The 23,183-nt window shown below is 45.1% G+C and overlaps 2 protein-coding genes across 3 annotated transcripts; both read right to left on the reverse strand.

Annotated features, from left to right (window-relative positions):
* Nucleotides 1-1,514: 1,514 nt before the first annotated feature.
* mocs1 (molybdenum cofactor synthesis 1) lies at nucleotides 1,515-11,517 on the reverse strand. 2 transcript variants are annotated; one of them, XM_084482221.1, is made up of 11 exons: nucleotides 11,197-11,517; nucleotides 10,122-10,260; nucleotides 9,358-9,525; nucleotides 8,234-8,398; nucleotides 6,936-6,997; nucleotides 5,274-5,385; nucleotides 4,905-5,017; nucleotides 4,368-4,478; nucleotides 4,095-4,215; nucleotides 3,791-3,838; nucleotides 1,515-3,083 (listed from the first exon to the last, which is right to left on the reverse strand). In XM_084482221.1, exons 1-11 carry the CDS (start codon nucleotides 11,395-11,397, stop codon nucleotides 2,014-2,016), a joined length of 2,310 nt encoding a protein of 769 aa, XP_084338347.1. In that variant the 5' UTR covers nucleotides 11,398-11,517; the 3' UTR covers nucleotides 1,515-2,013. The 2 variants fall into 2 exon arrangements, with proteins under 2 accessions (XP_084338347.1, XP_084338348.1); XM_084482222.1 differs by having other exon boundaries at nucleotides 2,943-3,083; nucleotides 3,776-3,838.
* An 8,875-nt stretch (nucleotides 11,518-20,392) lies between these two features.
* kcnf1b (potassium voltage-gated channel, subfamily F, member 1b) lies at nucleotides 20,393-21,763 on the reverse strand (the record flags this gene model as incomplete). The annotated part of the gene is made up of 1 exon (XM_084481977.1): nucleotides 20,393-21,763. One exon carries the CDS (start codon nucleotides 21,761-21,763, stop codon nucleotides 20,393-20,395), a length of 1,371 nt encoding a protein of 456 aa, XP_084338103.1.
* Between the last annotated feature and the right edge of the window lie 1,420 nt (nucleotides 21,764-23,183).

Here is a 23,183-nt window from a genome sequence, read left to right on the forward strand (position 1 = left end):
AAGCGGTCATCGATGTAGACCCGCCCATTTTAAACCTGCACACAGAACATTCTCTGAGGCCTAGCTCCTCAAGGAAATGATGAATGGGAAAAATATTTTTTACATGTTTTGAGGGACACATTTAAGGCCTAATTAATATGATAAGAAGAAAAATACTGAATTTGGTTTACCCGGTCTTTAAGAGAATGTTTCCAATGCGCCCTCACCCTGAATGTATTCTGTCCACAAGGGGGTTCTCGCACGTAAGGGGAAAAGCGGTGCCAATGTTGAAGCAAGCCATGATGATCGCTCACCCATTTGTTTCCCAGCAAATAAGTGACCAAGCAGGTTTGTATTACCTACTATTAAATGAACAAATAACTAATTAATTAATAATAATTAATTATTAACTACTATCCAATGCTGGATATGTTTAGCATAATTCATATGCGTGCATTTGTTACAGGAATCGTGAGAAGTGACCCAGAAGAAAGGAGCCAACTTTTGGAGAAGAACGATGAATTACTACGAAAAGGGCTTTCTGGGATTGATCAAGTTTAACTACGATAGAGAGGTAATCACTGAGGAAGAGATGTTTGAGCTGAAGGATTATGTCTTAAATTAAATTAAAATTAAATTGTGTCTACTTTGTCATTAATTCCAGTGAATACAAAGAGATCCTTGAAGCCGTGAAAAGATCACAATAATAGTGGGGCATTCTCAAATATAGCTTTAAGATAAGATAAGATAATCCTTTATTAGTCCCACAGTGGGGAAATTTGCAGTGTTGCTTATTCTGGTCAACTTATCTGTTGTTGACCAGAATAGATTGTTAGTTGCTATAAAACTATAATGATAATTGATTAGCTTCTTAACAAACTGAAGATTTGTGTGTGACAAAGGTAGCCTACTTTAATCTAAAAGTCTAGTCTAAAAGGAAGCTTGTATGGCACTTTCCTGTATTGCATCTTTGTGCAATCTTTCAAATTACATTATGTGTTAAATCTGCGATGGCATTTCACCACTTTCAACTACTTGGCATGTTATTACATTAAGCTATATTCCTATATTCAGAGCGATATTTTACATTACACCTATAGTTGGGCCTAAATACAAACTTCCATGACCAGATTCTGGTGTCTGTCATGTTTCTAAATCAAGCCCTTCTGGTGTAGACCAGGACGGAGTTATCAGGGACACCAGCTGGAGGCTGTTCCCAGTTGGACTGGCACTGGAAGCTACTGGTGAGGCTCCGACACCAAACACTTTCCTTCAACAGGTGCCTGGATGTGTCTGCTGCCTTTTCCATGCACCATGGCAGAATGGAAAAAACCTGGAAGTTGGGATTCAAATGTGCACAGGATGGAGAGGAGCTTTCTCTATGGAATGTGGATGCTATACAGTAGTCCATGTATCAGAGCTTTGTGTGGCTATCCATCTACTTCATCAGCATGTTTCAGTCACAGGGTCTATGATTGGCCACCCCTGTAATCAGTAAGCACCAGTGTGATCTTGTTAAAAATGGGGCGGAAAAATCAGTTTAAATGAACCTCTTGTCCTTTTATCTGGGAGTTTCAATCTTATAATAGGAGCAGCTATAGATTCAACAGTAATGCAATACTTCACATTCTTCTTTAGCAGCTGTCAGAAGTCAAAAGGGGATGACACGTCACTTGAAAAATATTGATTGATCAGTGGCACATTTGACCACTAAAGAGGGCGTTGTTCACACATCCACACATGCTGATGCTGTCAAGGGGATATAACCAACTAGATCCTCTACATACTGCTCCAACTCATCCCATGTAGCCTAACCAAGAGAGAGACACTAATACAATTATGTCAATAACATTAGTTACAACATTAGTAAACACTAGTTTGATTTTGATTGGACCCCTGTAGCTAGTATGTGACAATGCTAGCGAGCAAGGGCAAAACAACTAAACAAAAACAATCAATCATCAATATCAGAGGAGTGAGCGGGATGTACACACACACCCACACACACACACACTTTCCAACCGAGCGGCGGTCTCAGGGCGCGCGCTGGAAGTCCCTCTTCCCGCCCGTCTTGCGGACCAGCTGCAGCTCCGTGATGACGATGTCGTGGCTCACCGCCTTGCACATGTCGTACAGGGTCAGCGCCGCCACGGCCGCTGCCGTCAGCGCCTCCATCTCCACGCCGGTGCGGCCCGTGGTGCGGCAGCTGGCGGTGACCACCACGGCGTGGCGCGCCGGGTCCAGCTCCAGGCCCACCGCAGCGTGGTCCAGGGGCAGCGGGTGGCAGAGGGGGATGAGCTCCGCCGTGCGCTTGGAGGCCATGACGCCGGCCAGCTGCGCCGCCGCCAGCGCGTCCCCCTTGGCCAGCTGGTTGTCCCGCAGCAGGCGGAAGGCGGCGGCGCCCAGGAGGACGGTGGCGCGCGCCGAGGCCGTGCGGCGCGTGGGCGCCTTCCCCCCCACGTCCACCATGGCGGCGCGGCCCTGCGCGTCCGTGTGCGTCAGCCGGGTGGTGGCGGCCGCCGTGTCCGCCTCCGTGTGGGCTGCTTCGGGGCTCTCGGTCTGGGGCGGGACCTGGGCGGGGGGCGGCGGGCTGGAGGCGGGTCTTTGGTACATTCTGAGGCTGTGGTTGGAGGTGAGGGGGGCTTTGCCGTTCTGAAGACGTGCACCGGATCCGGGACTCCCCGGGGCACCGAGAGAGTGGCCGCGCGGCGCTGCGTGGGAACCCGAGGTTGGTGCGTACCTGAGGCGGGCCGTGTCCGTGCCACTAGCATGTTGTGTGCGTGCTTGAAAATGTGTGGAGGGGTTGTTGGGGTAGTTAGATACATGAAGGACATCGCTGGGCTCATAAGAAGGGGCGGGTGCTGGTTTCTGAAGACCGACGGCCCCTCCTTCTTCAGCGAGCCGGGATAAGCCGACAAAGCCGTCTGGAAGGCACCAAAAACCGTTTGGACTGGAGACTCTGGCGGCGGGGCACGAGCGCCCCAGGTGAGGGGCTACGGTCGTGGGGCGGGGAAAGGGACGTGCGATGGGCAGGCCAGGAAGGGAAGCTCTCTCCACGGCCGGGGGAACTTTGGGCAGAAAGAGAGACCTCTGGGTAGCCGACCCTGTGGATACAAGTTCATCACTGTCAGCTCCCAGGCAGTGCAGTGGCCTAGGTCAGTGGTTCCCGACCTTTGGCGTCAGGTGAACCACTGGCCTAGGTCAGTGGTTCCCGACCTTTGGCGTCAGGTGAACCGCTGAATTGTCATCCTGCCCTATCGCAGAGCACCGTACATGCAAGCGGTCAAATAATAGATAAATACAGATGCCGTGGCGGAGCAAAGAGTGCCAGCGCCCCCTTTTTACACAACTATTACTGCAAGAAGGCATTAGCAGAGCCAGTGGGAGACGAAGTGGAGAGAAAAGGAGAGCAACGCTGCTTAAGCTCCCAGTGTGTTTATTTAGAAAACACAAATCAACACAAAACAGAAATGGAAAACATAATTGGAACATTATATTATATATATTTATATATTATATATTATGACATTTCAAGGAACACACACAGCGACACTATTTTTGAAATCATTAAAAGCCATAATGCTATATTTTCGGAACAATATTTATAATATTTTTATAGCATTATTTATTTATATTATGGTTTCAATTAGAAAATCCCACGTGCCGCCTGCAATACCCTCGTGTAACCACCAGTGGTAGACGTACCACAGGTTGAGAAACAGTGGCCTAGGTCATACTGGATAGTTCATTGTGCTTAGGCTGCTGTCTCTATGTGTCCATGGGTGTTTGTACGTACAGCAACGTCACCCACCGATCAGGATCATGGGCCTATTCTTCATCTTGGAGAGGTTCAACATGCCTGAAGGGAAACAGAGAAAACTAGGACTTATTTTCAACTCCTGGCATATTAAATAACAGTGATTTATTCAGGTGATATAAAGGGGATTTATTGATTAGATTCATGGTATCGTTATACCATGAATATAATCAACCAATCCCCTTTGCCATGGAACACGTGACACAAAATAGGATTAGGGTCAAGTCCCACACAGTGCATCATCTTTTGTGATATCTTTAACATGCTACACCGTGTTATGATATATTATAAATCATACCTGCATGCTGTTTCTTCTTCCGTCCCACCGCCGCACCGATGATTTCCAGCAGCTCCGTCTCCGTCGCCCCCGAACGCAGCACATCCCTGAGGGACACCTCAGAGTTGCCAAACAGGCACACCTGGTGCACAACAAAGTAGAGTGAGAGAGAAGTGAGCAGGACACTTCCTGCACCAAACACAAAAACCACACCAAACACATGCACGCGCTTGGCCACACACGTGCACACGGTCAGCGTGCTGCTAAGGCTTCCAAAAAGTGCTGAGGTCTCACCTTGAGGTTGCCGTCTGCGGTGAGCCGCAGGCGGTTGCAGGAGCCACAGAAGTGGTCCGACATGGAGGAGATGAAGCCCACCTTGCCCGCGAAGCCTGGCACTTTATACCCCTGAGGTGTGAGCGGAGAGAGGATGTTTTATTGTACAATGTTCTGAGCCGTTAGTAGTTTCTAATGCATGTGTAACAAGCAGGAATGCTAACGTCAGTAATTTCGGACCGGAGGCACTTTGCGGTATTTCTTAGAACAACACTTTTTAAGTGCCTATTTCAGGGTTGGTACTCTTCTAGCAGAGGAGGAACTGTGTCTAACGTAAGTGTGTGTTGAGCGGTAATCTAAGTTGCTCTTTAAATTGCATCAATTAAATTTGCACGTCTTGTTTCCTTACTATCGAGCCTCGCGCAGAGATGCTGATATACTAACATCTTACATTTCATCCGTGTTGCCTTTGACAGAGTGAATGCAACAAACATGTATTGAGCGCTCTGGTGTTCCCGAGTGGGTAGTTCCTCCCAGCATGTTGCGGAGGGAGCTGACCTTTGCTGTGTCTGCATGTCCGGCGGGAACCATTTCTAGGGCGGGCCACTGCTGTTTTATGCAATCCAGCATTTCCTGATAGCTCACCATCTTCTTGAAGTTCCACTTGTTTCCTGGAAGAAAAGACGAAGTACCTGATTTTATCAAACGTGAAAGTGGTCTCAGGGAGAACCTAAAACCCTTCAGCCTGAAGCCCGGACCTGTGGCGTTTTAACACATTCGCCCTGGTTGTAGTGAGTGTCATTGAAACTTTATTGCTTTCACAGAACTTCAGAGTTTCATTGACATGCGCTTGACTAATGGTCTTTTGGCTAGAGGCCAGGGTGTTTAGTGAAACTCAAGGGGGAGGCCTTGACCGGCAGTACTCACCGTCGAAGGGCATGTACTCGATGAAGCGCACCTCAATGGGCTTCTTCTCCGTCAGCGCTACAAAGTCCAGGATCTCGTCCTCGTTGAGACCTCGCATCACCACACAGTTGACCTGATGGGGACGGCCGCACACATTCAGTCTGAAACCGAGCCGTCAACACTAGGGGTGTAACGATACACTCATTCGTACCGAAATTTTTCGGTATGGGTCTAACGATTCGATGCACGTTTCATTTTGGTACGTACCGAAAAAAGATTTTTATATATTTTTTTTTTTGAAAAACGTTTTTATTGAATATTACATACTCTATGACTGCCATGTCTTGTCCTGATGTTTTGTGTTGAGGACCACAATGGAAATAAGTCCTGGACTTTATTGTGCTTTTATCCTCAATTGTATTTGATGTCTTTTCATTTGTGTAAGGCATTTGTTTGATACAATTTAATAAATCAAATCAAAATCAAAAAAAAAAAAAAAAGTTTAATAAAAAAGAAAAACTGCTGTACCGAAATACATACCGAACCGTGACTTCAAAACTGAGGTGCGTACCGAATCGTGACTTTAGTGTACCGTTACACCCCTAGTCAACACGCAACATGTGTTTTGTCCTGTTTGGGCGGGGAGGGACCTTTCTGTGTGGAGTTGCTATGTTCTCCCTGTGTTTAAGTTGCTATGTTCTCCCTGTGTTTAAGTTGCTATGTTCTCCCTGTGTTTAAGTGGGTTTCCCCCTGGTGCTCCGGTTTCCGCCCACACAACAAAAACATGTAAGTCAACACTCCTGCCCGGCCCGTTACCAAGGCAAGAGGGCGCCACACACTGGACTTGGTTTCCGGCTGCCCCCCTGTGAGCCAGGCAGCCCACTACTCCTACTAGCATAGGAAGGGTTAAACGCATCAATGCATTTAACGATGGGAGAATGTATCAATATACCCATTTGGTTGAATACAATTTTTTAAGAATAACATGAACACAATATCAACATATACAAATGTCCCTATCTGCATTGTTATAATAACCAAGAAGTAATAAATAAATCTATCATAACAATTGTATTTTAATTGTCAAGTGTACGGTATATGATGGTGTTTGTGTAAAACAATTTAAAGGAATAAAAACATCAAGGCTGTGCTGCTGGTGAAGGAAATCATTGTAGAATGTATGACACTGTCCAGCCTACAATGCTGTGTGTCTCATCAAATTAGACAAGCCTTTTTTAATACTAATGGACCATAGATCAACAATGAATAGATAGGAAATAAGCTCCCTTCATCCATAGATGCAGTCCAGATCTCAACCATTACACATGTACAAGCTTTTTTAAGTCTTAAAGATAGTTTCCACCAATGTACACATTTGGATCGTCAGTTTAACCTGTATTCTATACAGTCTATGTGCGTTCAGTTCACAATGGATTGGCCCCGCAGTTTTTCACCTGCTTTTAACTGTAGCAGAGCTTTTAAATAGCATTTAAATGTTATATCCGTTTCTGACATTTTGAAACGTGATTCCTACGACTTTTTTTAAGTCCTCTTAGATGTAAAAACGGCCCTTAATTACATACAAAAAAGAGAACATGTGCCTTGTCGGAGGCTTAACGTCAAACGATGGCTTTGGCTTTCAGCATGGCTGAGGAGACAGACAAATGGTGTGCTTTGCCATACCTTGACAGGGTTGTAGCCCATCTTGAGTGCCTTGTCAATGCCCTCCATCACCTTGTGGAAGCCTATGAAATGAAAGCATGGTGGTGGTGGTTGAGTCTTCAATTCAGACTGATGCCTACTCACTGTCCAGCAAGCTGCCTAAACTCTGCCTGCTGCTCATTTATGATTTGTATTAAAAAAATGCTTTTGAATTTTTTTGCCTTTCAGGCAGGGCTGCCTGCTTTGCTGTCACGCACATTCAATTTAGTTTCAGTAAGCAGGCAACAGCCGCTTTGCGGTAGCAGCAGGTGAGCGTGTAACCATGATTACAGTGATGCTTGCTATTCATAAAATATGCTAAACAGTGGACTGCTCACTTGTAGGCTTGTGGGTTATATAACATGATCGGCCCTGTGTTCCCTTGGACTATTGGCCTGTGTGTTTCTATATACCCTGTTTATTTGACCAGTCAAACTATGTACTATGAACACAATTAGACAGAGCAGTGAGAGCAGTCAAAGCTATTGAACCCAAGAATCCAGGTCAAGTTCAGCATTTCATTGTGTATTTTTATCTAAAACAGTTGCTACCGGTAGCAAGAAACCTAAAAGGCAACGTTGAAAGTACCAATTTGTAAACTTCCAAATAGTTACACAACTTTAAAAGTGCATACAGGCAGAAATGTGACAATGTGCTGTGGCGTAAAGCCTCATCTGTCAATGTTTGCCAGACCTGAAATCTGGCCCGGGGCCCAGAAGTATGGCAGAGCAGTGCTGCGTCTTTGCCTTTGTCCCCCTGCTAGGCCCCGCTCCCGCTTTCTCTCGGCCTCCACCACTCTCATCCCAGGTCATGCATTGGCTAGGTTCACCCCCCACCCTTTCCCCAAATCCTTAGCACCCGTAGCTCTGTTCCTCCGTCACCGGGACTGCCCTGCTGTTCCCCCCGATGCTTTGTGAAGAGCACAAAGTCTAGTGCTGGAAGCTGCAGTCTTTGAACCAACATGGCGGGCCCACGGTGGCCTGGATTTAGGGTCTCCAGCAATGAGACAATGGGAACACATGCACACACCGCCATGTTTTTCGTGCCATTCCTTATTTTGTGACCCCCCCAAAAGTTTAAAATGTCAGTTTCCCAAAGTCAGTATCCCCATTGAAGAAATATTAATAAAAAAAACTATGTAAATTACAGATCTTTTAATTACCAAGCTCCCATGCTTCAGAAATGCTCACTTCGAAATCAATTTTCTACATTTTTTGCTCCATATATTTTTAGGGGTAGCGTTGGTTCTTAGCATAGATTTCTTTCCTGTGTACGAATACCTTTTCGCCTGACGATGAACTCAAACTTGGCGGGGACCAGTGAGTCCAGGCTGATGTTGATGAGGTCCAGGCCTGAGTCCTTCAGCTTGGGCAGCAGCCGACCAAGGTTCATGCCGTTGGTCGTCACGGCGATGGTCTTCAGGCCCTCCAACTTCCTCAACTCAGCTAAAGGGCAGCGAAAACGACGACGCATAACCATTAATGACGCATTAACAAAAGGAAGACGATGCTGTACCGATTAAGAAAACACAACATTTCAAAATTTATCAATAGCTTATAAAGTAAATCAAATACATTGTATTGTACCCCAATGCTGTAATACAGGGAAAGCTATATTTTTCTACACATTTTTCAATACCTTGGCCTATTTTTTACAATTAGATGGTCAACAATTCACAACAACACTTAAGCAGTTAGCAATGAGGAGTGTTTTGTAACACTCCTCATTGTTCGCCATCAGGTGACACAAACCTGATGGCTACCGAAGACAATTAACGCTCACATGCTGGGAACTACACACAAACGACGGCACAACCTCACAGATCTAAACAGAGAAGGGAGGAGGTCAGGGCAGGTCAGGGCAAAGGCCAGTCAAGTGACGAGTTGTGTTGATCTTCATTCACACGCACGTGAATCCTCACATGACACCTGATTATGGCCCCGAAGCCACACAAATCTCCCTTACTGGAACAAAACGGTTCTCTCTCGGATGATTTCAACAGTTTCAATCACAGATTCTGGCTGGACCTGGCTGAGAGCTACGCCGTAGCAAATCCAATCTGCTACACTGAAGTTCTGACGTTCTCCTGGCGTCACTCACAAGAGCTTGTGCACAAATAGAGCCATCATCTTCTGCTCAACACATCTAAAACCAACGCCCGCTGCCCCAAACCGATGTGGAGTAACAGGAACCCTGCCCCGCTGAAGGAGTCCAACAGTGACACGTGAAAGAGCTTCGTAGCAGGCGCCACTCTTTGATTCAGATTCCCTGTTTGAGACTACCCTCAGACGGACACCTTTAGACAATACTTCCAACAGCATTGCAGGTATTGGATCCCTGACACAAGGCGCCACAGAGGGGACCTCTCCTCGCACTGCGGCCGTCTACAACGCAGGAGCCTCACCGATGATATCCAGCACATCGGGCCGGATGAGCGGCTCTCCGCCGGTGAGCCGGATCTTGTCCACCCCCTCGTGGACGAAGAGGCGGGCCAGGCTCAGAACCTCCGCCGTGGTCAGGAGCTGCGTCCGCGGCGTCAGCTTCACCCCTTCCTCCGGCATGCAGTACTGACCTGAGAGGGGAATGGGACAACATCACAGCTGGGAATGGACCATCAACCTAGTTCAATGGGTATTGGATACATATACATATACATACACACACACACATATATACATGTATATATATATATATATATATATACACATATATGGAGGAGAGTCCAATTATATACTATATTATTGAAAATCATAAATAGTAACAAACAATAATTACAAGTTTATGCATTATATAATAGTAATGCTACTTCCCACATGTGTATTGTACTGGGTTAGGCTCTGCTCATCCTGGCATATAAAGGTTCAAGAAATGGAGTGACGAGATAACACTTCAGCCTGTTTGTGTTTTAGGTGAATCTGAAGTGAATTAAATGGACACTTATGGAACTACTCCTACGCACTTATTGTATGTTGTACGCCCTGGCACTTAATGTACCCACTTATGGTATGTCGTTCTAGTACTTGTGTAGCATCTTATCCTAGCTAGCTTTGTTGTACGTGGGGAATGGACAAATGTAATTGTAATTGTAATTGTAAATCGCTTTGGATAAAAGCCTCTGCTAAATGCCCTAAATGTAAATATAACTGTTTTATGACGGGTGGGACTCACAGCGCAGGTTGCATTTCTCTGTGAGGGAGATGCGGAGGTAGCTGTGTCTTCGGCCAAAGCTGTCAGTCAGGAACGCAGAAAATGGTAAGGTGTCGTCCTTTAGAAGCAGCCTCCGCGTCGAGGGGCTGGGTGCTAGCTCCTGGGAAGGGCAAGCACAGGGTTCAGTTGGTTAATGATTGTGGATCACAATTTAGTTAGTCATTGTGTTACTGTTGAGGCAGGAGCCTCATTCACAAAGACTGCTCAATGGAACGGTAAATGAATGTACCTATGGGTCTGATAACACATTTTGATGCCATATGCAAGGGAAAGCAATTCTTCCCAAGGTGACTGAGAATAACAATACAGAACATGATGGGACTGTCAGCCTACACAGTCTGACACCAACAACATAAATGCAAATGCACATTTGAGAGTTTGGTGGTGCAAAACTGATCTAAAAGCAATGTGGAGAAGTAATATGTTCCTATTCTCGAGAGGCTGGCAGCCTGAATTCTTGTCTTGACCCAATCTCTTGTCAATAAAGGGGCTGTTAGAGGGTTACAGTGCTTTTTAAGTAATGTATTCGTTTTTTTGTTTGTATATCATCAGAATCAAACTCTTGTTAAAAAATAAAACATCTCTCCCCTCTTTTTGGATGAAGTAAAGGGTGAGGAGGACATTTGGGTAAAACGTAGACCAGCACGTATTTCTTATTCTTGCAATCTTTTTGGTTCATTGTTTTCAAATCCGGTCCTGTTTTCCCCGTAGGGTCATGACCGCAGTTAACATTCCCATGGCGAGTTCTAATAACTAACTTTTTGCAAACGAAATTATCCCCTGTATTCCAGTTGTGCACTTTGTTTTAGTCAGAGCTTCAACAAGAATGTGTAAGGTAAATCACTACGTAATAACTCAGTAACATAGGTCCCCTCTTGTGTGCATGCACGTCTTGAAATAGTGAACATGTTTGGCCAGTATTAATTTTTTAACTGCAACGTTAATATGTAGCCTGGTTTCACTTTCAAAAGTTATGCAATGGAACGTCATACGAAGAGAAACCTGTCACCTGTCATGACCCATACAAATGATTTACCTGTCCTGCAATGTTTTTCTGGACTGCGTCGAAGTTTTTCCTGGGGTGCGAGAGTTCAACTTCATTTTCCTTCTGCGTAGCGCTGGAACACCAGCGTTGATTAATCTCATTTGCGGTGTTTCTAACCCTGTACGTGAAGGGATGTCCAGTGCTGTTGTTTCTTTCTATCAAGCGACAGCACATGCGACCCGCAGAAGCCATTTCCTGGATGTAGATCGAGCAAATGGGATCCAAGAAAGGCCACTCGGTGAGCAGTGGGTTGTCAAAATGTAACTCTCTGCACCCGACAACAACCGCTCACCATGCTGCTAACACCCGGTACGGAACGAGGAGGGGTGGGACTAATAGGGAGAATCCTGGTCGAAGAAGGAGGGGCATGGGGAAAGGGGCGTGGATACCAGCAGCCAATCACACGATTGAATCACTGATGTGTACGATAGTGTACTACATTAGTGACACAGTTGCCTGTTCCACGATTTGTTGGTTATTATGGCTAACAGAAATATATCGTGTTATGATACATATTCAAAAAGGCGGATACGCGCTGTCCTGCTCTCCGCCTCATGATCAACGGATCTACAATAGACGGATCAACAATAGACTCACAAGAACATGTAGGCCTATGGGTCGACTAGTTCAAGAATAGATATTATTTTTTTTATTATTATTTGGGACGCATTAAGGTTTAATACGAATTCCAAATTTGATCCATAGATGAGATTGTTGAATTGATTGAGAAGGTCGCAGATACTGAATGCAGTCTGCCATGTGCCCAGGAGATGGTGCCACAGCCTTTATTCTTCTGAACAAGAATGAGCGCTGCTGTTTGTTAATGCGTTAATGTTGGGTTGATCCTCCACAAAGACTGCATCATTTGTCATTATTCGAGGGCAACGTTCTCAAGGATGGTTGAATAAACTAACTTTGATTTCTAGCTGGTTGAGCTTAGGTTGATTTGAAATATGCTGGTTTACACAATGTTCATTTAGGATGTGCAGGTGGGTTTTTTTGTGGGAAATTCCGACATGCAAAGCATAATTTAGAGTCCTGAACCAAACCTTTTTACAGCCACAGGACAGTATGGCCAATCGCTTATCTACTCAACACCGAAATATGTTAAACACTCAAAGCTGTTAGTACTTTCACTTAAATTCAAATGTTAGCACTTTCAATTAAATTCAAAGCTGTTAGTACTTTAACTTCAATTCAGCACCATGGACAGTTGTCGAGACATTTGAGCAAATATCTTCTTACACCCATATGACCTCTTTTATACCGAAGCCATTATTATAATTATTGTATAATTACAATAATGTGTTATTCCATCATGTAGTCTGTTGAATAGTAAAGTATAGGCTATTGCTGATGTGTATGTGTACCCTCTTCTATCGAATCAAGAGGAGAAAGCAAAGAGTCGCAACTTAAGTCATGTAGGCCTATCTATAAACTGTATCGGGCTATAAGGAAGCAATTGGGCAGATCGTTGCGAGCGCCTGGTGTAACGACAGACTCTGCGTAGGCCCATTAGTCCACTTGTACCGTTGATAGACGCTGGTGATTATCTCGTCGTGACACACCAATGGAACGGGGGTATTTAAAGGCAGCGCCAATCTAGAAAAGGATGCCTCAAATGATAGGCTGCTCCCTGCTTTTCTCCAGCATATGGGGGTTTATATGCTAAGGGGGTGTGATTGGACCACTGCAAAAAAAAATTTTTCCTGCATGGCCGAAAAATTTCGAGTCATGTCTGCCCAGAATAATCCGCGGCCTGCATTGATTATGCGGTGTGGACATACCTTTGATCTGTATGCTCCTGCTCTTTCATGAAACAGTGCAAAGGGTCAATCTTTCAGAATAACTTGTATTTCCTCCACAGATAAGAATCGTCGACAGTATCGTATCGTTGTCTTTCTTTCTGGCTAAACACGTTACACATGATTTCTGTCAAGCTGAAAATATATTAAATTGTGTCCAAGCCTTCGGTTCTTCAGTCTGCTAAATGCTACTATGCCCGTGCCAGTTTTTTGGAAAGCTTTGTGGTTATTGACTACTGCTGAAGTTTGTTTCCAGTCGGGGTCACCTTGCACACTACATTATTTCTCTTTAAGCAAGTCCTCAAGGTAGATAAGGCCTCAACACTCATTCTTGCAGTTTATCTGCTTTTTATTCATTTTCTATGCTGCTTTTACACAAGAGCACTTATGTGGATTGCATTGAGAGGTTGTCATATTTGTCTGAGCCAGGATCAGAACAATAACTTTTACTTTCCTTGACACTTACTTTGTCATGTAAACTAGAGTACCATTTTCTAACTATATTTCTAAGCTTGCTGTCAACCATTTCTGATGGAAATGTTAGTGTGGGTAGTCGGAGTGTCTAACTAAATGAATATCTTTAGGGGTTGGCTAGTCTTTCTTTCCCAGTACACCCCTGCTGATGAATACTAATGCTGCTTGATGGGCATTTTGATGGAGGCCTACAGCATATGTTGCACTCTGGTCCTCGCTCAATCCTGTTCAATGTACTTACATACAGCCTGAGCCCACATCTGTAGTTTGATGCTACAGCCTGCCTACCTTTCCCAATAGGCCTATGGATTTGAAAGCTCCAGGCCTCATGCAGCCATGTCACGAAACACTCGATTTGTATACAGTTCATACTTTTTTTTTTTTAAAGGTGCCGTCATAGTTAATATGACAGCACCTCATTTAATTTAATTGAGTGTTTTGTATTGGTCTGCGTTCCACAGTCTTAGCCGTCCATCAGTGCGGGAAATCCTGTGCGAGAACGTCTGTTCTGGTTGGCTGCGCACAACTTCAGACCGCTCCCGGCTCATTTCCGTCCAATCAGGTCAACTCGTTCACGCTTGGTTCAGGAGTCCATGTTACCTTTCAATCACAGTCACTCACACAGCGTTGCCATAGCTCCACCACATAGGTGCGTGGTTGCAACACTCGTCAATGGCGGATAAATGAAGGGAGGGAGGGAGCAGAGAGGGAGGGGAGGTTTGTTCAGCTCTGAACTGTTCAGATAATATAGATTCAGAAAATAGCTAAGGGCTAAGATTAAAGTAGATTAGCGAAGGCTCAGAAAAAGACCACACATAAGAATCACCTTGAGAAAAACACACATCTAACGATAATCATTATTCGTCTCCCCCCCCCATGGTGCATTTTCCTTGCATCCGGTGTAATTGTTCCTACGCCTTCGTCCTTTGTTGACTTTGCGTCTGATAGCTTGGGGACTTGCAGCACATGCGCACCGCGCTCCTCCAAAGCTAATCCTCGCACCATTATCAATGGTTCCGCCAGAGAGTGAGTGTTCATGGTCACGAGAGGATGCAAGGGCAGTGGAGGACAGAGAAGACACTTGGAGAGATGCAACATATACCTTGTTTGTTATGAAACCAGTTTTGATATGCTGTGGGGGGGGGGGGGGGGGGGGGGGGTCACACATTGGTATGATTGTGCTGCATTGACCCCATTGGCCGTTGATGATATGATGAATTTCCCATAGAGGTCAATGCGATTATGTCAATGAGGCATTTTATCCACTTATTTACGTTATTATTATCAATTATTATCATTACGATACATTATAGCAATTATAAACATTACAATTATAAACATCACCTGATAAATTCTCGCTCATGTTCAACCATTGCAAGCAGTTCTAATAACTGATTCATCTGATTCAGCAAAGAAGCGCAAAGAGGTCCCTGCGGGCATCCATACTTGTTGTTATGAAGTCTCACGAAATATCTGTTTTTCTGGTTTTATGTCATAGCCTACGAACTTCTGAGGGGCGTTTCCTGAACGCTCTTATTTCGTAAGAAGGGAAGGTTTACGTAAAGAGGGATCTTACACCCCTTGCACACTGTACACGTCCGTCAACGGATGGGGGCTTTTTGACGTATCTATGTGTTTTCACGGGTTGTATTACAAAGGCGATTTCATTGGACAGTGCACTTGTGTATATTTGCATAACGCGATCTGTTTTGGGTGACGGATCCATCGCTGCCTGAAAAGTTTAACTTTTCTCAACTTTTGGACGCAAGAGACGGAGCCGACTTGACGGACGGACCCACAATGCATTTCAGGAGCGTCCCATGCAAAGTCAATGAGATCCGTCGATGAGCGTGTACAGTGTGCAAGGGGACAAACCTTTACAATAAACCGGTCTTCCAACATCACCGCCCTGCGACCTTTGGTCTGGAGGAGCCCAATAGAAGTCACCTAGGTGGAGTGTGGCATGGACCTTATTACAGCACATAATCTATTACTATTATTAATATAGTAGTCCAGTAGAAGTAGGCCAACTCTTTTATTTATGATTATACCACAGCGTCCATAAGTGCAGTGCACAAATATTAACATTTTATTTCAGACAATCGTCCACAAAGCAAGAAGACCAATCAATAATTTAGTCCTCATTAAAACCACATTGGAAACATAACATTGTGCAATGAATGCTAACGAACGACTTTATAAACAGAAAAAGGTCTGATCAAATTCATGGTAAATAAAGAGTCATTAGTTGCAGAATAGCTGTTAAAAGAATTTCAGCAGCAGAAGTAAAGTTCCAGGGTGTGCCAAACGGTTTAAATTCTGCACCTAGTTCGGTATACAATTCAAGGTATTCCCATTGCATCGCTGTCCATTGCTATTCATATCCACTGCAGAGGGTGAGCACTTTCTTGTTCTTCTAGATTAATAAAAATGGCAGTGAGTGCATGAATAATTTAGGTGTGTCCTCTACATTCACCTGAACACGTAACCCCATCATATCGTACACAGTCTTGTGAATTCCTTTCAGGAATTTTACTTTCTATTTTCAAGGAATAATATAATGGTTAATAATGGTTCTAATCCATCAAACATGTCTTACAAACTCATTGTTCTTTTAAATTGGATATAGATTAAATTCACAAGGCAGAGTACTCCCCCACATTTATATCCCAATCCTGTGACGCTGTAAGTGCCCTCAAAACATTTAGAAGGACGTGATAGTTTGCACTTTTGACTGAACATTGTTAACATGATTTCCTTTCATGCGATGCGAGCGGCTTTGTTATGGTCATGGTCAGTAAGATGTACCGGTCTGTCAGTGTGTCTCTGGTGCCTGTTTTTTGAATGCACTAACACTTCATCACCTCGTCTGAAAAGTGGTGTTGGAACCTTTATGTGCTCCTAAAGTACGACTCAACATGGATCCTTTGCATCCTGCTAACAGTAACATTTAAGAGGAACAAAACACTATTGACCTCACCCCCGCACCCACCACCACACACACACACACACACACACACACACACACACACAAAACTGCTCTCACTGCTTTGATAAAAACCTAAACCATTCAGTGAAGGACGGGGGGAGGCTATAACAAGCAGACCGGCATCCTGCTGTGAGCGAGGTGTCTACAAAGGAGGCCTGAGTGCTCCCTCAGAGAAAAATAAACTTCTTTAGAAGGTCAACACGCAGACTGTTGGTGGCTTTTACAGCGTGGCTCCCACAATCAATAATTTAGAGGACTTTGTCAAATGCCCACCACCCCCCCTCTCCTTTCCTTTAAATCTATCTGTTGCTTAATCTCAAAAAATGTTCATGTTTCAAACGCTGTGTTTTCCAACACATTTCACAAAGCACAAAAGGTAAATAAGGGGTTGATTTTCCAGATGACTACGTGAGAAATGAGATAGTAAAAGGTGGTAAATTAAGTTGACCTTCACCTTCATGTCCATACAGACAACATAATTCAGCTCAACTGCTCAACATGCATCTTTCCTCCTCCAGCTCATACCCACTCAAAAAGTGTAACTCTTTGGGAAAATGACGACAGCAGCCACCTCTCTGTGAATAATTACATAAGGGTTGAGTCATTAATCAATCATTACCTTCTCTGCCGAGCATCTTTTCTTTTTTTTTGCTGATCTCTCCTGTGGGGAACAGGCTATTTTTATAGTTAAAGTTTAGACACATGGGAAGAACATTCGCTTTCAAGAAAGCAGTCGAATATGCAAGGCTAGATCAGGTTTGAATCTGAATGAATATACATGTTCAATTACGGCATACATTATTAGTGACCACTGTAAACATTATTCTTTAGATCGCTTCAATCACATGAGTAGGCACATTTTTTGATGCAATGTTTGCAATGTTTTTCTGCCCATGGCAAGGTCAAGTGATAAGCAGATATAACTGGGTAAAAGATATTAACATAAGCTTAGCCTGTGATGCTCTTTGTCTATCCTGACCAGTCAAATATAAGTTAACACACTAACAAGCGGTAACTAGTATGGTTTTACTGGCCTTACTTTGCTTAGCGTGTGAACGGAAGAGGGAAGAATATGTCAATGTTTTCACTTGAATGTGCTGACCAGAAACATGGCAGTATTATGCATGGCTCCTTTAAGGGTTTCAATGGTCGCATGCATAAACCATTGCATAGGCAATTCATAAATAATGAATGGATTGTGTGAGACTTGGGGATAACTGACCTTAACCACACTTAGAAATAAGAAGATGAGACCTAGAAATGCACTGTTGGCTGAGAGTCTGACATACATGCAATGTTGTATTTCTTTTTTTTTTTTTTGTATTTTTTGAGACGGAAGTTTGCCACAGGAAAATGAGCGATAATCGCCTTCACTTTTCTGGACACATGAAATAACTGGGATACTAATATCTTTTATGACAAGGACGTGTGATGTGTCATAATGTGGCATTCACAACGTTCTTGTCCCAGGGTGAAGCTTAATTATGTCCTGTGATTTACTGTGTATAATGTGTTCACTATGTGGGGTCAGGTCTGTTGCTTGGCTTCATTGAGCCTGATATAATGAATGTAATGGCTGTTATTTAAAGACGGAAACCATGACAACCGAAAAGCAGTGGCTGTGTGAAAACGTGGTTTGTCATTTTATGGTTTAGGCAGTTAGAAAATATGAGGTGAGGGTAAAACCCAGATGCAGGTGTAAAGTATACATGCTGTGTAAAAAGCATTTTTTGTCAGCTATCAAATCTGTGTCAGAATGTCTGTATGTTCACACACACACACACTCACACAAATGTGCACACGCACCCACACAAACACACTAACACACACACACACACACACAAATGCACACTAACACACACTCACACACACACACACACACACACACACACACACACACACACACACAAGCATGCAAACACATACACACACACACACACACACACACACACAGACAAACAGACACAAGTGCACGCACACACACACACACACACACACACACACACACACACACACACACACACACACAGCCAGACCAAATCAAATGCATCCAAGCAACGGCAGACAGTTGCACACACATATGTGCACACCATCTCCTTTACCACACACACACACACACACACACACACACACACACACATACACACACACACAAACACACCCACACAGTAACCTCCAGTAAGGGCTGTGAAGGGCAGGTGACCGTGGGATTCCTCCCACAAAGGATCCCAGAGCGCAGGTAAGAGGGGGGGCGGGGGTGGGGATGGAGGTGGTTATTGACAATGCCGTTCAACCCCTTCATTTCCCAAGGGTAGCTCCAACTTTACATACAGGATTCATATAATCATGTTTAAGAGTTGGATCGGTGGTATTCTGCTACAAAACGTGTGTGTGTGTGTGTGTGTGTGTGTGTGTGTGTGTGTGTGTGTGTGTGTGTGTGTGTGTGTGTGTGCATGTGTGCATGCGTGCGTGCGTGTGTGAGAGTGTGAGTGTGAGTGTGTGCGTGCCTGTGTGCGCATGTGCACGCGTGTCTCTCACTTGATGTGTGTTACCAAGTCATCTGAAAAGATTGCTGATGCATAAGTTATGCATGGCCAAACTGGATAAAAGGTGATGCCTGTCGGTATTCTATTTAAATGGCTCTCTTTTGTCCTTGCTATCATCTTTCAACATCCACTAATTGCATGCAAAAATAATAGCCCGATTGTGTAAGCTACTTTGAAATGCGTGTTTGAAGAACGATAGAATCTGACCCCATAAGTCGTTGTACCTGTCAACTTCATCCACCGCTGAATGCGACTGAAAAAAGTTGATGTAGATACGTCCTTGTGGACATTACATGGTACTACATGCGACTCGTCAATACTTTTCATTGGAAAACAAAAAACGAATCTTGAAAGGTATTTCCCTGCGCTGCTTTCTCTGGCGGGGACGCGCTGTTCTCTCGTCCGCAGAGCCGGAGGATGGGGGCTAAAATGAGGGGGGATATTTTGAGCCCGGACCGTGGGCGGCTGCGGCTACACTTTGAAGTCCTCCCCCCCCCTTCCCCCACTACCCCCTTCCCCCCCTCCCCAGGCGGGGGCACTGGGAGTGGGGAGAGAGAATATTCTCACAGACCAGTGTGTACATGCTGTGTACACGCAGTTTACACGCATGGTTACACACACACACACACACACACACACACACACACACACACACACACGCATATACGCATACACACAAACACACACGCGCGCACACACACACACACACACACACACACACACACACACACACACACACACACACACACACACACACACACACACACACACGCACGCACGCACAAACACACACACACACACACACACACACACACACACACACACACACACACACACACACACTCGCACTCACGGAAACTCATACTAACACGCACACACACACACACACACACACACACACACACACACTGGAGACGCGTGAATATAATTTTTGCTTTTAGTTTCTTTATTTTACTGAGAAAAACATTGCAAAGCCACAGAAAAAACCTTCAACCTTATTTTAGAATAATCGAAAACCACGGACAACAAATCCGTTAATACAGTAATGTCATGCAGCTTTGTTTTGTAGGCAGCAAATCAAATAATTAATTAAATAATAATAAAAATATAAATAAATACGTTTCCAATGTTTTGTTTTTAAATGTTTACAACGGATAACCTAAAAGCGTGAATACATAGTGGTTTAGACACACAGAGGCGTGCACACTATTAAGTTGAATCCAAGATACAGTAGGCTCAACCGCCAATAACGCTAGTTATTATAGAGCCCTATCAATACGGTAGTATTTGTCCAACAAGTTTGCACCGTTTTTCCTGCGCCATAAGTCACACTTTGCACAAACTGCAGGGATGATGATGGGGACGCACACGTGTCACTGTGCTGCGCGCGCACGCGGTTGCTGCGCGTCGTCTGGGGTCGCGCTGGTTCTTCGCGCGCTCCTCCTGCCCGACTTCAACTCCATCAGCTCCACCTCGTGCATGGCCGCCGTCTCCAGGACCCTTTGCTTGTTGTAGAACACCACAAAGTTATTGATGATGGGGTGGATGGGCAGCGCGATAGCTATCACCCCGCAGAGAAAACTCACGGCCGCGTTGCACTTCCCGAGCGTCGTCTTGGGGTAGATGTCTCCGTAGCCCACCGTCGTCATGGTGATGATGGCCCACCAGAACGACTGGGGGATGCTCTTGAACAGCGTCTCCGGGTGGCTCTGCTCCATGGTGTAGGCCAGGGCCGAGAACACAAAGATCCCCACTCCCATGTACATGAGCAGCAGGCCCAGTTCTTTCAGGCTCCTCTTGAGCGCGTGCGTGAGGGTCTGCAGCCCGGACGAGTGGCGTGCCAACTTGAAGATGCGCGCGATGCGCATGATGCGCAGAGCCTGCACCGCTTGCTGAACGTTGGCCAGCTCCATCATGGCGCTGGTGCCGAGGTAGGTGAGGCTGAGGACGACGTAGAACGGCACGATGGCCATGAAGTCGATGACGTTCATGAACGCAAAGGCAAAGTGCAGCTTGTTCGGAGCGGACGCGAGACGCAGCAGGTATTCCACGGTGAACCACAAGATGCAGGCGGTCTCGATCGCTTCCAGGGTCGGGTGCTCCACGAGTTTCCCCTCGGCGTCCATGACCTGGAGCTCCGGGATGGTACCCACGCACATCACCACGGAGGAGACGAGGATGAAGAGGAACGAGGCGATGGCGACGACGCGCGCCACTAAAGAAGAGCCGGGCTTCTCCATCATCTTCCAGAGGAACCTCTGGCACCGCTCAGAGCGCGTCACGGGGAGCTCGCTGTCCATGTCCTCCAAGATGAGCAGCACCTTGCTGGCGATCTCCTTCAGCTCGACCTCCTTCTCGCTCAGGTCACTTTTGCAGCACTCGTCCAGCACGCCGGGGTCGATTTTCCAGAACTCCATCTCCTTGAGGAAACAAATGGGACAAATGCCTCGCTTGATGTGAATCTCGTCAAAGTAGTAAACGTCAAGGATGCACTTGAATGCATCGGGGTCTCGGTCAAAGTAAAACTCGTTTCTGCCCGGGTCAAAGTCGTCACAGAGAGACAGGATTCCGTCGTAGTTTTGAGGTGAGCAGGTCACTAGTTCTGCCAGGCGACTCTCCGGGTAACGGTTCAAAACGTCCCCGAAAAGCACCACTCTCACCCCGCCAATGTTCACAGCGATCTCATCCTCACTCTCCTCCCCACCGGAACCGTTCTTGTATCTGGGCTTGGGTATGGTCCACATATTCCAGAGAAAGGAGGACTTTCCAATGAGAGGCGATATTTAGGACTCAGTAAGTTGTTGCTGTTGTTGCTGCTGTTGTTTCTCAACAACAGCCTGCCAAAATGCCATCTGCCAAAATGAACAGAAAGGATGGATACCAAGTTATACCCCCCTCTCTCTCTCTCTCTCTGACTGTCTGTGTCTCTGTCATCTCTCTCTAGCTCTCTCTCTCTCTCACACAGACACACACAGACACAGACACACACACACACACACACACACACGCGCGCGCACACACACACACACACACACACGCACGCACGCACACACACACACACACACACACACACACACACACACACACACACACGCGCGCGCGCGCGCGCGCGCTTGGCTATTATTCCTACAATTACCGTATTGGAGGCAAGTGATTGATTTTAGCTCCCTTAATCCTAATTATTGACTATCTCTGTGAATTTGTGAGATCGTGCATTTGGTATAATGGAACATGTAGGCGAAAGCAATGCAACTTTAACATTTAACAGAGTATCTGGCAACATTACTATTGCCAGTTTAACTTTAAAAAAAAGCATTTAATCGTGTATATGGTTAGCGCATTTGCCTGGTTCTAGACTCCCTCAACTGCGCCCTCTAGCGCCCATTTGTTGCAAATGTCGGCGGGGCGCGTAGAGTCCGTGGATGGAACAGCTTACAATGAACATACTTGTTGCTCCCATGGAGTAATACGATGGCTGCAGGGATAATTCCTTCTCATGACCATATAGGCAAGGGCCAGATCTCATTACAACATAGCAACCACTGGAGAGGAAATCATTAATATCACCAACGTATATCAAACTAATAGTAGCTTTGGATCACTTTTAGGCCATCACTATACATATTGAGCTATTTTACAGAGCCACACATCCACAAATACAGCACCCTTCATTCTTGTCAATAAATTCTCCACTCTAAATAGTCATGGTCTGAAAATAATACCTTTAAAAAGTGTTGTGTTTATGTGTGAATTATTTCAAAAGCTGAGTCGCCTTCTAATATATATGCATTTAAAATGACATAATATATCTAGAAATAATTCAACAACTTCAGAAGTTGGAGGGGACTTCTGCCCCCCCCCCCCCCCCCCCTCATTCACTTCTCAACTGAATAGTTGTATACAGAGGCATCACATTATTTATTGATAATGAGCTTTAACTTGGTGGGTTTGCTGGGTTATTTGGTAAAATCCTACAAACATATTTGTAAATAACACTGCAAGACATGAAAGATCAAGATCACATAACACATTTATGTATATACATCAAAACGTTTCTTTGGTTCCTAAATTTCTCATGAGATTAAGCATCATCTGTATAATAATCATACCACACTTTCAACGCCCCCCCCCCCCCCTCCCCAATATATATGACCCCATATATAT

The sequence above is a fragment of the Micromesistius poutassou genome (genome assembly GCF_964030765.1).
Source record: "Micromesistius poutassou genome assembly, chromosome: 17".
Classification (NCBI taxonomy): domain Eukaryota; kingdom Metazoa; phylum Chordata; class Actinopteri; order Gadiformes; family Gadidae; genus Micromesistius; species Micromesistius poutassou.